The 16,152-nt window shown below is 42.8% G+C and overlaps 1 protein-coding gene across 2 annotated transcripts in view; it reads left to right on the forward strand.

The window, feature by feature from the left end:
• The window catches only part of CERS6 (ceramide synthase 6), a 195,089-nt gene that overhangs the window by 144,895 nt on the left and 34,042 nt on the right, over positions 1-16,152 (forward strand). For both annotated transcript variants that reach the window (XM_007671332.3, XM_029071823.2), the window contains exons 7-8: positions 8,313-8,441; positions 11,320-11,426. In XM_007671332.3, coding sequence (XP_007669522.2) covers positions 8,313-8,441; positions 11,320-11,426 — 236 coding nt within the window. The remainder of the gene's footprint in view (positions 1-8,312; positions 8,442-11,319; positions 11,427-16,152) is intronic.

The following is a 16,152-nucleotide window of genomic DNA, read 5'->3' on the forward strand; positions in this document are numbered from 1 at the left end:
TACCAAATAATGAATAAACGAATAAGTAATAAAAAGTTTTATAGTTCTCCTTGGACCTTGGCGGATACAGTGCTGACACCCCAAGCGTTTGATGTTAGTAATCGGTAACCTGGATCTGGTTTCAATATCTGTCATCCTCCAGGTTAGGCAAGGACTTTCAGCTTCTATTTCAACCCCCGACTCCCCTGAAATCCAGGTCCATTCCCTCCTCCGGTTTCTCTCCCACCTACCCTATTTCTATCTCTTAGCTAAAGATAGGATTCATTGATAAAATTATAGCCTCTTATCCAGCAGGCTGAATTACTAGATTTCTTGGCCAAGATGGGAGAAGCCGCCTTTAATTTAGGAGTCAACTCCATTGTTCTTAATGCTTTCGGCTTCACCGTCTCCCCTCTCCATTGCTTCTCTTGGTTTCTCCTTAGACCGCTGCCACACCTTTCTTTGTTGGCTTTGGCAATCAGGAAAAGTGTACAATTCTCTCCATCTGCCAAAATCCCTTCTCAGTTCCTGAATTGAACTTCTTACTGAACTCTCCAAAATGTGTGCTAGCAGTTTGTGTTCGAATCCAAGGGGTAAGATGCCCATTGACAATAGGGGATAGAGATGTCAATCTCTAAAGGTCAGTTAAAAGAGATGTTAAAGAAAGGGCCTTTATTATACTTTTTAAGTTGTCTGTTCAATGGTTAGGGCATTATATCAGTAGTTTTAAAACTCTAGGATATAGGGCTGAAATTCTATAAATGATAGTGACCCCAATTGTTACCTCAAGTCTCCCTTAAATTTGGTTTCTGAGCAAGATGTAGTAGAGACATTTTTGGACATTACTCCCTATTTCTGGAGTGAAATTTGGAAATATCTTTTCCATAAAAAGAATTCTTAATATTCCTAAATCACTCTCTCACCCTCCCTGCCTACCCCCAAAAAGAAGAATAAAATAAATCACAATCTTTACCCAATCTCTACCGCTTACTAGATTCTAAGCACCTTGAGGGCAAAAAATTGTGTCTTCCAACTGTGTCGTACTTTCCCAAGTACCTACTACAGTGCTTTGCATACAGTAAGAGCTCAATAGAGCACGGGTCTGGACGTCAGAAGGACCTAGGTTCTAATCCCAGCTTCGCCACTTGTCTGCTGTGTGACCTTGGACACTTCACTTCTCTGTGCCTCAGTTACCTCCTCTGTAAAATGGGGATTAGGACTGTGAGTCCCATGTGACTCTAACTTGAGTCCCTGACTCTAACCTGATTAGGCTGTATCTACTCCAGCACTTAGTACAGTGCCTGGCACATAGTAAGTGCTTAACAGATATTATTAAAAAATCCCATTGATAGTGATTACTTCCTGATTGCACAGATTTCTGTAATGTATCTTCAAAATGCTCTTTGTATTATTAGCTGCTGTGTTGTTATTAGGGTGTTTATGATAGCATATTTCTGGAAATCTTACATATAGTTAGGCCTTCCTCATTTGCGATGTCCAGTGCTTCTCTCCAAGAGAAACAGCTTGGCCTAGTAAAGAAGAAATATGGCCTAGTGGCTAGAGCATAGATCTGGAGTTAGAAGGACCTGGGTTCTAATACTGGCTCTGCCGCTTGTCTGCTGTATGACCGACCCTGGACAAATCACTTCTCTTTTCGGTGCCTCAGTTATCTCATCTGTAAAATGGGGATTAAAACAGCGAACCCCATGTCGGACAGGGACTGTGTCCAATCCGATGAGGTTGGATCTACCCCAGCACTTAGTACAGTGTCGGATACACTGCTTAACAAGAACCATTAAAAAATAAAAATTGCAGTGCTCTCTAGAGACTTTTAGCCCAACTTTCATCCCAGTACTTGGCATCCACTATGCCGTTCTACACTCACAACCACCTGTAGCTCTTTTGTACATATCCTCTTGCTGAAGCATGCACTACGTATCGACTTTCCTTCTTCCTCTTGGCTGTACATTGCTTTAATGTCTGTGCCTTTGCTTTGATTATATAATAATAATGATAGTATTTTGTTAAGCACTTACTATGTGCCAAGCACTGTTCTAAGTGCTGGGGTAGATTCAGGGTAATCACACGTGAGGATCACAGTCTCAATCCCCATTTTACAGATGAGGTAACTGAGTCACAGCAAAGTGGTTTGCCCAAAGTCTCACAGATGATAAGTGGCGGAGGCAGGATTAGAACCCATGACCTCTGACTCCCAAGCCTGTGCTCTTGCCACTAAGCCACGCTGCTTCTCTAATATGCCCCTTTAGATCAAAGATCGTGTCTACTAACTCTTCTCTAGTCTCCCAAACTCCTTATCGATCAGTCAATCAGTGGCATTGAATGAGTGCTTACCGTGTGCAGAGCACTGTTTTAAGTGCTTGGGAGAGTACAGTGCCTAAGAATCGGAAGGCACATTCCCTGCCCACAAGGAGCAGACGGTCTAGAGGACTGTAGAGGACCCTAGTACAATGCTTTGCACACATCAGACATTTACTAAATGCTATTGATTGATTGACACCCACTGATTCTACTGATTCCCTCCTGAAGCAATTGAGGCCCTCTCCCCACTTTTCAGCTATATATAGGGTTGGATCAATGAGGGTGGGGCCTAGGGCTGGACCTTCATGCAGGGCCCGTCTCACGACAAATAATTCAGATGCTGTCACTCGTAATATTACATGTTGACATCATCACAGGACCGTGCCTCTCCAGCACTCCCTCTTCTCCAAGACTGTCCTCCAAGCCCTTCAAGTTCTTGGTGGAAAGCCAAGACCTCAGAACCTGCTTCCAGGATCTGGAGTAAGTAACGTGGAGAGTTGCGTACTTCAGGATTCTGTGACGATACCCAGCTTGAAGTTAAAGTTAACAGGTGGAGTTAAAGATCCACCTCCAAGTCGCATAATAGGTTTCTGAAATTTTTCTACTTTTGTCATCTCACTTTAAGAGATACACAGGATTTGGAACCCATAAATGAAGGTGAAGTAACACTTCATAGGGTAAGGGAGCCTTCCTGGAGCTCTTTTTGGCTTCGATAGGTACTTGAGACTTCCCTTCCTGTTTTCTGATTGGAGCTAATCTGGATAATGAGAGAAATTGCAATGAACCACAAATCTTCTTGGAAGTGAGGAAATAGCCAAGCTATAAGTGGTTTATTTAAATGGATTCTTGTTTGAATATTCCAGTTTTGGTCAGCTTTCTAAAACTTCCTGAGAGATATGACATAAAATTAATAGTTCATGTGGTTGAATATCTGGTGGAGGTTCACTATACCCATCGAACGTTCAGGCTTTTTTAGTTTGACTGCTCTTTCACAAGGCTTCAGTTCTGCTCTCATTCCAATTGGTGAAACACCTGCTCACAAAGGAAGTGTTTTCTATTTCTGCAGATCTCTAAAAGGCGAGCTAATGAATATTACAGGGTTGGATCTGTGAGCAGCTTTCTCATGTCGAAACCTTGCACCCTATGAGCCGAACTGCTGTTTGGCTCGAAGGCACGGGCATCCTGCCAGTGAGTGCCGGACATTTTCAGAGGATCCGGGCAAATTGTATGTGGCAGATTTCCAGGGCTCAGCTGGCAAAGCCCACTTGTTGCCCTTCGTGTTGTAGCCCGAGAGAAACACTGATTCTTGTGGAAGATTTTTCCGGGGCTTTGGCACTCGAAGAGAAGAGGAGACCATCTAGGATAGCCTGAGAAAACCTGTCAACCTCGAGTCTGTCGACTGCCTCCATATTGGAGCAGATCCACTGCGCTTTTCCACAGAGACGTTGCTGGAGTGTCTTTGGCCCCTCCACTCCTTCCTCCCCTCCCCTGCCAGCCTCCCTGGACCTCCTGCCTGGCACCTTGTTACCTTTATAATTTCTATATATTCAAATGTATTATAATAAATCAGATTATCTCCCTGAGCTTTCACATTGAGAGGCTTAGGGGGAGCCTGATTGGACCCAAGCACCTCCATTCTTGGCATTTTAAATGGGAAAAGAGATTTGCTCTGTAACTGTTGATTCTTGTCAACCTGAGGTGATCTTGGAGGGTCTGAGTGATTTGGATCTTGGATTTTGTGGCAGAGCACACAAATGCCACCTTGGAAGCTCTGCAGCCCCAGCTTCGGTGTGTTCATTGAACTCTAAAAGGTAAATGTTACCACAGACCCCTAATTCGACTCGGTGGCCAGAGTGTCCCTATTTCACCATTAACACCATTTCCAATTTGAGACTAATTGGATTTTCCATTGGCTTCTTTCAAGAGCCACCTCCTCTGGAGAAGAGTCTGGCCCTTTGGACCTCGTTCTCCGTGTTGTGAAGGGCCACATACATTTAAACCAACAGTAGAGCTTTACGTGATTGCCTGGTGACATCGCTCTTGACTATGTGGTTGAAATAATTATCATCAACTCTTGAGGTGGTTTGGTTCCTTGCTTCTTGTCAGGCTTCTTCAGGGTGCTGGCATTACAGCAGACCCATCCTCTTAGTAAAGCTGAAGACAGAGAATAATTCCTTTTAGATCCTTTGACACTTTCAGGCTGGTGGTAGACTAGCAGACCTATAATGCCAGTGGAAGAAATATGTTTTATAAGGAAGTTTTGGGGAGTTACCTTTGCTTTTCTCATTCAGTAAGGATCAAGTAAATGCACAAGGGGGCCATTTTTGAGGGTCTTGAGGGTCTCTGTAAATCTACAAGGTAAAGGGATGTTGGCAACCACAGACTCATGGTGTTGATAAAGCATTCTGTAGCTACCTGAATTGTTTGGCAATGCAGTTTGGAAATGATTGGAACCTTTACTTCCCCAGCAATCTGGGCTATTTGCTAACCTTATGTGCAAGATGGGTTTGGTTTTGGAGTAAGATAACAGAGGTTATACACCCCTGTCTCTCCATCAGCAACTTAGATAAGCAGTTGTTGAGAAAGAGATCTCTGAGAGCTGCTTCACAGGTGTCTTTCTTAGTTGTTTTGTGGCCTGCAGTATTCCTGCAGAGGAAACCTAATGTGACTGAGGTCTTGGAAGAAGAAAGAGTCATCGGCTCCCAGAGTTTTCATTTGCCCTGGTATGAAGAGCTGGGGGTGTTGGGTGAGTAGGAGGCTGCTGCTCACCCACAGTGACTGGTAGATGAGGGTTCAGGAGAGGGCAGCCGCCAACCTGACGATGATGATGATGATTATGGTATTTATTAAGCACTTACTATGTGTCAAGCACTGTTCTAAGCACTGGGATAGATACAAGGTAATCAGGTTGGACACAGTCTCCATCCCACATGAGCTCACAGTCTTAATCCCCATTTTATAGATGAGGCAACTGAAGCACAGAGAAGTTAAGTGACTTGCCCAAGGTCACACAGCAGACCAGTGGTGGAGCCGGTCTTCGAACCCAGGTCCTTCTGATTCCCAGGCCCATGCTTTATTTAATCATTCAATAGTGTTTATTGAGCACTTACTATTTGCAGAGCACTGTACTAAGCGCTTGGAATGTACAATTCGGCAACAGATAGAGACAATCCCTGCCCAATAACGGGCTCATACACACTCCTCTCCACCCTAAGAGTAGCAGGCAGTCCTGAAACCGTGACCACTTGTCCTTTGATATTTCTAGGAATCTCTGGCCATTCCATTCTGGGATTCAGTTGGACGTGCAGGCTTTAATCACCTACTGGCGCACCTACTTTGTACAAAGCACTTGGGATAGTACAGTAGTTAACAGACACGATCTCTGCCCTCGAGGAGCTAACAATTTAACAGAAAGAACAACTAAAATAAATTACAGGTAGAGGGAAGCATTGGAAAATTAGACTAACCATGTTTAAGTTCTATTCACCCTCCAACTTCCTGAGAATTTGCCAGGAGAACAAGTTGTCTTTTACTTAATGTCTTCTGAATCTTCAGATTAGTTTTCCTTCTGCCCAGAATCATGGCTCAAATTCAGCAGAGCACAGGTACATTACAAGGTCTGTGAAAGCAAGGACCATCCTTGGCGGGATTTCATATTTATCTGTAATTCTTTCAGTAGGGACATTTCAATCTATTATTATCAAACTTAGTCCTGTAGATTTCCAAATTCCAAAGTGGGCCTGATTTGGAGGCGAGAACCCCCAAATCAAGGAAGTCTCCTTTGAAAGTCTGGTGGAGTAGCAAAGGAACCCACTTGGAAATAAACTTCTCTTCCAACTTTAAAGGGAGCACTCACAACAGAGCTTATAGAAAGTAGCTGGACTGCCTGTGAACTTCCTGGGTAAGGAAAGGCAACCAACACTGTAGATAAATGTTGGAGTAAATTCCACCCAGTTGCAGGATGCCGAATGGGGCATCATGGGGGAACAGCCTCACTTGCCTCACCAGCTTTCACTCTCATTAGGAACAAATCCCCACAAACCCTTTCAACTCTGGCTTTCCTAACGGGATGACTCCAGCTGGCTTGCCGTTCTTTCCTATGGGAATTAAAGCAAGTCACAGTTGTCTGGATGGGAAGCTTTTGAAAGGCCTGCCCATTTTCACAGGATTCAGACTAACAATATGTATTAAAACTACAATGAAGATTAAATTCCTCCCTGAAGCAAGTGTTCTTGCTGGACTCAGCAGGGAGCCAAGTGCTCATAATTGAGGAAGGTTTGCATGAAGGTTTGACTTCTTAGGGAGCAGCCAGAGCTGCACCTTCACACTCACACAATTGTTTGTTTTTTTTTTTAATACAAATGGAAAGAGAAAAACTTTTGTCACAAAAAATACCTCTGGGTCACTCTAATATAAATAAAATAAACACTTGCCAGTGCTCGGGGACTTAGGTGCAAATGCTCCTTGACAACTAATTATAAGGGTATGTGTTTCCAAGCATTTATGCCACTTCTCCGCAAATAATGTATTTAAGGGAAAGTGAGCAATGTGAAGGAAGAGTTGCAGTGTTTAATGAAATATGTTCAGAAACATCCACAATGTCGGGCCAGATCAACTCAGCCCGGACTAATAGCCAACTAATGCTGTTGCAAAATGGTTTCCCAATGTACCCCTCTGGGTCTTTTCCTTTGTGCTGGGGGGGGGGGGCGCTGGGGGGAGGGAGGTACAGTTTTAAATGTGAAAAGTTGCTAACGGATTAGAGGTTCTGCTGCCCCCATTGCCAGAGTGGAAGAGAAGCAGTACATTTTAATGGAGTTCAAGTAAGGGAGGGACAGTTGGCTCATCAAGGAATCTTGATATATAGCAGTAGGGTCAGATACGAGGTGGGCTTTAGTTCAGATTTGGAATTTTGCTGTTCATGTCTGCTTAAAAAACACCTGCATTTTGGTTTTGGATGATTGTTATTCAAAGAGAATGAAGATTAACAGGCACATTTCCAACTCTTGGTTCCTATTTTCTTTCTGTTGCTGCTTATAGTGCTTACCCAGCACTTAGTACAGTGCCTGGCACATAGTAAGCACTTAATAGATGCCGTAATAATAATTTTCTTTCCCTGCATGGCAGGCAAGATGAATGTATGGGATTCAGTTATTCAGAATGTGGGTTCAGACTGGCCTAAGTCATCTCTGAGGCAAAGGATCCTGGGATGGCTTAGGTCCAAGCCTGACTTCTTGGAGTCTTTGCTGGCCAGACCAGATGTTGATGATGTCCCTCCTCCTTGATCCACCTGGCTAATCAGTGGTATTGATGAAGTGCAAAGCACTATGTTAAGTGCTTGGGAGAATTCATCAGAAGCAAGACATATTCCCTGCCTTCAAAGAATCTTACAGTCTAATGGTCCCCCGTTAGATTGTTTTGGGGGTCATGGGTTCGTATCCCGGCTCTGCTCCTTGTCTGCTATGTGACCTTGGACGAGTCGCTTAACTTCTCTGTGCCTCAGGTCCCTCATCTGTAAAATGGGGATTAACTGTGAGCCTCACATGGGACAGCCTGATTACCCTGTATCTACCCCAGCTCATAGAACAGTGCTCGGCGCATAGTAAGCGCTTAACAAATACCAACATTTTTATTATTGTCCCCTTTAATGATAGAGAATAGGCTAAAATTATTCCCCAGTTCCACATGGATGTGGTGACCTAGAATGTAGCAAAGGACTGTTTGTGTAGCTACATGCTGCCATTGATGATTTTTGATTCTATTCTGGCTTCTTAAGCTGTAATATCAAAGAATTCTGTTCTGTTCTGCTTGAGCCAGTTTAACTCTCTGGTTTTGAAGGCCAAGATCCTCCGGGGTCCTTAACACATCCAGTCTGTCCAATATCAGACTTCTCCAACTCTAGGCAGTGTCATGGAGTCCAACAGGGTGGAATTTAAACAGACTAGTCAGAGGCAAGGCAAGATTTTGGAATGTTTTATAAGACTGCTAATTCCTAATACTCTTCTTTTCTCTTGAAGGACTTCGGCATTATGTTCCTGCATCATCTCGCAGCCATATCCCTGATTACGTTTTCGTATGTCAACAATATGGCCCGAGTAGGGACCCTGGTTATGTGTCTTCATGATGCAGCGGATGCCCTGCTGGAGGTGAGAACACATGTTTATGAACTATGGATGTGAAATAGTCCTCACATTGGTTGTACTGGATTCCATAAGCTTGGTTAAGATGCCCTGATTCTGCAGACAGGTTAGCTAAATAGAGTCTGAGAGGCAGAGTTGAAAACAGTACGACGGGTTGCACATAGCCCAGAACAGACTGTACTTGTATGTATGAGACCGTTAGTTGACCACGAGACTTTACAGAAACACACATTCATGAAGCTAGTGATTATCCAGGGTTCCTCGCCCCTCTTCTCTGCGCCGAAGACATGAGAGAAGCCCACTCTAAACAGTTTAATAGCAAACATTCTTCCCACCTATCTGTTACTCAGCCACCTGAGCTGCACTTCCACTATGTTGTCTGAGCTGTTGAGAACAAATCCAGATAGTGGCAAGAAGGAAAGGAACACGGATGAAGCTAAGGGCAGGAAGGAGATTAACTTGTGTGACATGCATTGTCCAAGGAAGATGGGAGTCTTCATCTGGTCCTGGCATTCACTGTAGAAATACGGGAATAGATTCTGGGCCTAGGCTAATGGAGGGGGATGATGTAACGTTTTCCTTTATGGCAACTGGGTGGTAAGTGCTTAATGCGATGATGCAATAAATACCATTTGATAATGACTTATGCCATTGATCACCACATACAAGTATTGGCTAGCCAATGCCAAGAATGCAAAAATCAAGAGAGTGCAATTTTCTTATGGATATGCTTTATATTCTGGTAATTCATTTCTCATGCAGTCCTGTAACCCTTTAGAATAGGAATGCGAATGCCAGTGCTCAAATTAAAATAATAGAGCCTCTCTTCTTAAGCTTTATTTAAGTACATTCACAGGCATTTTCTTATCTATCCTCACCAAATCCATGACGGTGGGCCAAGGTCTGACGTTGTGTATCACATCGATCTGTCCTAGCGTTTTTGGAGCACATTTTGAGCACTAAATACTTGAGGGACTACAACAGAAGCAAGACATGCATTCCCTGCCCTCAAGGCACTTATAATTTACATTTATCGAGTATCAAGTGGTTAAGTAGCTAGCCCAGTGTCACACAGTGAGCCCATAGCAGTGCCAAGAATGGAACACAGATGTCCTAATTCGTAACTATACTGTTTCTACTTGTCTGTTCTGTGTGACAAAAGTTTGTGAATTCTAACTCTGTATAAATACACTACTGTGTTGTACATCTATAATTGATTGAGGTCATAATTTTGGATAGTTTTAGTAAAAAAATAAGGGTCCAAACTGGGTTCAGGAAACAATTCCCAATTTAATAATAATAATAATAATAATGATGGTTTTGGTTAAGCTCTTAATATGTGCTGAGCACTTAGTGCTTGGATAGGTACGAGGCATGCAGATTAGTTTCAGTCCCTGTCTCCCTCATAAGGCTCATAGACTAAGGGAGACGGAGAACAGGTATTTAATCCCCATTTTACAGATGAAGAAACTGAGGCACAGAGAAGCTAAGTGACTTGCCAAAGGTCACACAGCAGGCAACCGGCAGAGCCAGTATTAGAACCCAGGTTCTCTGACTCCCAGGCCTGTGCTCTTTCCACTAAACAGTTGCTCCTCCTCAAGGAAAAGATGCCCTGGGAAAGCAAATTCTATTAGCTGTTGTAATCTACATGTAAGGGGTATGTGTCCTCTTACTTTCCACCCACAAAAAAGGAGTGCCCTGAAATTAGTAGGAAAAATGTTATTCATTCATTCATTCAATAGTATTTATTGAGCGCTTACTATGTGCAGAGCACTGTACTAAGCGCTTGGAATGAACAAGTCGGCAACAGATAGAGACAGTCCCTTCCGTTTGACGGGCTTACAGTCTAATCGGGGGAGACGGACAGACGAGAACAATGGCACTAAACAGCGTCAAGGGGAAGAACATCTCGTAAAAACAATGGCAACTAAATAGAATCGAGGTGATGTACATTTCATTAACAAAATAAATAGGGTAATGAAAATATATACAGTTGAGCGGACAAGTACAGTGCTGAGGGGATGGGAAGGGAGAGGGGGAGGAGCAAAGGGAAATGGGGGGAAAAGAGGGTTAAGCTGCGGAGAGGTGAAGGGGGGTGGTAGAGGGAGAAGAGGAGCTCAGTCTGGGAAGGCCTCTTGGAGGAGGTGAGTTTTAAGTAGGGTTTTGAAGAGGGGAAGAGAATCAGTTTGGCGGAGGTGAGGAGGGAGGGCGTTGCGGGACCGCGGGAGGACATGGCCCAGGGGTCGACGGCGGGATAGGCGAGACCGAGGAACGGTGAGGAGGTGGGTGGCAGAGGAGCGGAGCGTGCGGGGTGGGCGGTATTAGTGTTAGTGTTAGGTGTTAGTGTTCTTCGCTTTTACTTTGTAACCAGATATTTGAAGCATTAGCTGGCCATCGGTTTGAAGCTGATCCTAACTTACTGTTTGGTATGTAGGTATCAGGAAAGTATGCTGAAGTTTTACATTCAACCGATAAAAATGAATGAAGTTCCATTCACTCCAGTTCAGTCTGGGTTGCATACGTGTTGGTTTACTGTGATTGTCGAACAGTCTCATGTTTGATGACATCAGGCAAAATCAGGTCACGCATACTGCAGGAGTGAATCATTTTTAGCTACTTGTCTGAAGTCAGTCCTGGAGTGATCTTGTTTACTAAGCTGCAGAATATTTCATTAAGGCTCTGTCGCTCAATCGTTTTGTTCTTAGTTACTGATGTATTTCACTTAGCTCATGACTACCATTTAAAGTATTAATGTATAGCAGCCCTAAACATTGGACATCTTAAATATGTCCAGTCACCTTGGAGATGATTCACATATGCTGAAAAGAGGCTTTTTATGTGTTGACATAACCAAGTAACCATACCCCATTCCTTTCTTTCACAGGCTGCCAAAATGGCAAATTATGCCAAATTTCAAAAAATGTGTGATCTCCTGTTCGTCATGTTTGCCATTGTCTTCATCACCATGAGACTTGGTGTATTTTCTCTCTGGTGAGTAAGCACTCCCCTTCCTTCAAATGGCTGTAATTGAACAAATGGTCATGTGATATGAAGTTTTGTTTTCCTCCAAAACTAAGATCCAGGAACCTAGGTTGAAAACAATAAGGGAAGTGGTCAGGTCATTCTTTTGGTACCTTGATATTAGCAGAACATTTTCCTTAGAATTGACCGGGAAAGGAAGAGCATATCAGACTTGTAAAACAAAAGGGAGAGCTAGAATCTGCTCTATGAATTCCACCCTGAAAGATTTGGGAAGACACAGGAACTTGGGATCCCTGCCTATTTCCTCATTTCTCCATAGCAACCTGACTTTAAGTTGAAAGAGCTCAGAAGAACCAGAGGAATTTTTTTTGTCTTTTTAAGATTTGAGGATGCCTTTTTATCAGAGAACTATCTACAGAGATTTTAGGTTGATTTTGTGCAAACTTGAAGAAATTGGGAGGTGGGGAAAATAGATTGGCTATGAATAGGAGAAAAGTATATATTATTATTAATCTGAACAGAGGCCATAGCTTGAATCAGAAATATTGGTTGACTTCTAATGCTTCCAGAAGCCCTAACACTTACCTTTTCCTGTGTTTTCCTGCTTCTGCCTAGAAATATGGGAGTTTGGGGAGAGAAGAGAAATGGAAGAATAAGGTGCTTTCCCTTACTAGCCCCTCTGGAACACATACAGTTTAACCGGCTGCAGATGATTCAACAATAATCCTCTGAGGATCCAAAACTAAATATTTCCCTTATTCTGAAACACCCAGCCTTCTCAAGGCATAATCTTCCAGTGGTTTTTTTACTAGTAAAAACCTGAGCAGCTGCTCGGTCCTCTGACCTGCCGCAGCAGTAGGGATTTTACAGAACCCCAAGACCTGTTCTGCAGGAGAAAGTGACATTTTCCATGGTAGTGAATGGTATGGCTGCGCAATTGGAATAGTATTTAGAGAACCATAAGGACGTTCACTGGAAATTGTCGGGTGTAATTAAGGGAGATAAATTTAGTAGGCCCCATACCAGGAAGCATTTCCCAGGATGAGGGGTGGAAAGTAGTATGTTGCCTCTGATTTATGATTCTGAGCATTCGGAGAGTGGAGTTATGGGGCTCGGCCTGCTGCTTTGTAATGTGTCCCATTCTCCAGATGCTGAAATCAATTACTCTGACTCTCTTTTCTCCTTTAACCATGAATGTCCAGTGACAGGGGAGTTGCAGGAGAGGAGTTCATCAAAAATGTGTAGTTTTGTGCAGCAGCATGGAAATGTCAGCGGAACGGCCAATTGTGGTGACGAGATATCTCTTCCGATAGTATTTTCCCTGCCCACACAAAGAATAGGGTCGATATTTGGCAGGTATCCCACCCACCAGGAGACTCTACCTGCCACGCAACACCAGAGGGCGGCCAAATTTTGAATCGGTGACATTCCCAAAACGAAGCATGATACTTCATCATTATTCAGTGGAAAAAACAGTTTGTAGCTGGAGCTGACACAGTTTGCTTTTGTGATGCATAGGGCAACTTCGTGCTTTTGATTTTGATCATTTCTTATTACTTCTACTTCCTTTTAATTGTCCTGACTATCCTCACAATAAACCATGACGTAGATCATGCCAGCTGGGTTGCAGCAGGGATCAGGAGACTTATTCAAGTCTACCGGACTAGTAATGGGCTCAAGACTGTAGAATTCCGTGATCAGTGCTCTTTCTGCAACAGAGCAGCATGGCATAGTGGATAGAAAGGGCAGGGACTGTCTCTGTCTGTTACCGATTTGTACATTCCAAGCGCTTAGTACAGTGCTCTGCACATAGTAAGCGCTCAATAAATGCTATTGAATGAATAAATACAAGCCTGGGAGTCAGAAGGTCAAGGGATCTAATCCCGACTCTGCCACTTGTCTGCTGTGTGACCTTGGGCAAGTCACTTTACTTCTCTGAGCCTCAATTACCTCATCTGTAAAATGGGGATTGCTACCGTGAGCCCCACTTGGGACAGGGACTCTGTCTAATCTGATATGCTCTATCCACCCCACTGCTTAGTAGAGTGCCTGGCGTGTAGTAAGTGCTTAACCAATACCATAATTGTTGTTGTTATTATTCTGCCATGCACTGTCTTGCTGAAAGGCCTGGACTACTGAAATCCAGAATCACAGACTTTCTGTGAACAAAGAGGAGACTATCACAAATGATTTACTCTTACAAATCCACCAGGTGAGGTAGAGTCATGATAGTTGTGTATGAGTTCAACCTCAAATTACTGTTCCTCTTGTCACAAGTAAAATGAAGAATCCCTTCCTGAAGCTGAGAGCTTAAATGTCCTGTGTTGGCCGCTGCTCTCATCAGCACTTAGAGAGTAGATAATGTTGAATCCATCTCTAGAAGCTCAAACAACTCTACAAAAGTGATGGTGCTGTTACTTGAAACGTCTGAGTATGATAAAGTTGTTGTTTGGAAGAGCTGGTATTTAGTTCTTCATTTCCTTCCTGTACACCATTCTTAAGCAAGCCTGATGGCTGTCATTACTAGACAGAGTGACATACCCTGTATGTCTGCCCTTGACTGAGTGCTCTCTACTTCAGATACATGAGAGGGGGCCTATCATTTTTTCATCCTAATTCAGTATAAGTGGAAATTGCTTCAGGCCAATTTTGACTTTCAATTTGTGCTGGCACTTGCCATAAAGTCAGGTAGGGGTCAAGTAGATATTTGCGGTGGTAGAATTTATCCCATAAGTCAATCATCCTCTCTGTGGTGGCTCAATTTAAAGCACATTAGTGCTCTGAAGTTTCACTTTCTGCACTTCTCTGCTTTGCAATGTGAGAAAATGAATCACTGATTTGTACCCTCTGGAAGTCTTTGAATTAAAAAATTATTGTTGCTGAGGCTGTTCAGCCATTGCTCAGTCTCTTTAATAAGGTTTTAAAACACTGTGGTTCTCAGAGCACAGTGCAACAGGCCAAATTTAGCCTTCTCTCTAATGTAGTTATGTGTTTGATTTTCTGAATAGTTGGTAATTATCAGGTTAATATCAGAGTTCACAAATTTGAGGGAGTTGAATAATTTCTTCTCAAATCAACTGCAATAAATTACTCAGAAATCTGTCTTTTTTCCTCCTGTGGGGAATAATACATTTCAGTTGTGAGGGAAGAAAGCTGAGATCCTTTCATCTCAATGCATTTCAGTAAATTTTTATGTATGTTTCAACCAGGTGCATTTTTTCGGGGGGGGCAAGGTGGAAGGAAAAGGAAATATGGGTATCTTTTTTAAAAAAAATCATTGTAAATTAGGGTAAGCAATAAGAATGATTGAGCAGCATCAGTTTAATCAGAAACCATTGTCCTAGGGAAAAAAGGGTCTGCCTTGGGTCCGTGAGTAAAGGAACTGATATTCCTAGTTATTTTATATCCCTCCCCCTTCCCTCTGGGAACAGACACTGGGAGCAGGGGGAGTGCTCTCTACCTTTAGGCTGGGGTATTCTTTGCATTAATTTGCATGTTTTTCCAAGTAGCTCTCCAGTTATAGCCAGTTCCTGTCAGACAAGGATTTTCCAAGCCTCTTGGACTGCTGAACACAAACCCTACCTATAGGCCATTAGCTTGTGTGATTGAGGGATAATTGAGAAATTCACAAAAGTTATAGCCCTTCCAGGAGTTAGATCTTGCATGAGGAAAAGGATGTCCTTTTCAGGATTGAATTGGGATAGGAAGCTTTGATGAATGACAAAATTAAGTGTGTGTGTTTGGAGGTCGAGGGAGGAGGTTGAGGGGAGAGCTGGAGAGAACATTTGAAGTCATTTAGGTGCAGTTTAATGAGAGAGAGGGAGAGAGAGGGGAAAAAAAAGAAAAGAAAAAGAGGAAAAAAACAGAGAACAGAAATGCAGTTTCCTAGTAACGTCTATTCAGAGTTTCTGCCTGTTTTCCCTAATGTAAAGTCCATTGCTAGAAGCACCAGAGCAAAAGCAGTACAAGGCATTTTTACATAAAAAACCTTTTTCATTACCATGAAAATTTCTAAACAGACATTTTATTTCTAAGCTATTTAAATATATACATGTATGTATGTGTGTATATGTGTATATATTTTTAAATAGTTTGGAAATGTAGTATGGTAGGAATGTAGTATGGTATTAGTACCCTTGTTCTAATTAGCACCGTATACAGTGTGCTCCACCCACAGTAAGCGATCAATAAATACTATTGATTGATTGCATCGTGATAGCAAAGTCAAACTACTCTGTCAGAGTAGTCTAACAAATGTTCTTGATGCCAAGATATGAGGCAGGGGGAGCTTCAAGCAGGTAATTCCATTTATGTATCCTAATTTTCAGGTCTAGTATATCCGAAAGAAGATACTCAAAATATATTCCTCTCTTGGCTTGTTATAACTAGAGTAAAAGTGCTTCATACAGTGCTGTGCACATAGTAAGTGCTCAGTAAATACAATTGATTGCTTGATTGGGTAAATTTGGACTGGTTTCCAGCCAGTTCACCAAGGAAGCTTTCAGTCAGCCTCATGGCTGAAACAGTGGTGTCTGACTGCTGCAGCCAGATCGTCTACTTGAGACTGTAGATAGGACCTTGTAAACATCAACTCTAGGATTTTCTGTAGTGGTCTTTTCCAGTTTGAGGTCCCAGTTAAATGCTGACTTTGATCTTGTCTAGTTTGGGTGTCTGGATCAGCCATGGTTCCTAGGACCTCCACAGAATTCTCAACTCCATTCTGCTGGAAATTTTA

Source organism: Ornithorhynchus anatinus, chromosome 9, assembly GCF_004115215.2.
Source record: "Ornithorhynchus anatinus isolate Pmale09 chromosome 9, mOrnAna1.pri.v4, whole genome shotgun sequence".
NCBI classification, from domain to species: domain Eukaryota; kingdom Metazoa; phylum Chordata; class Mammalia; order Monotremata; family Ornithorhynchidae; genus Ornithorhynchus; species Ornithorhynchus anatinus.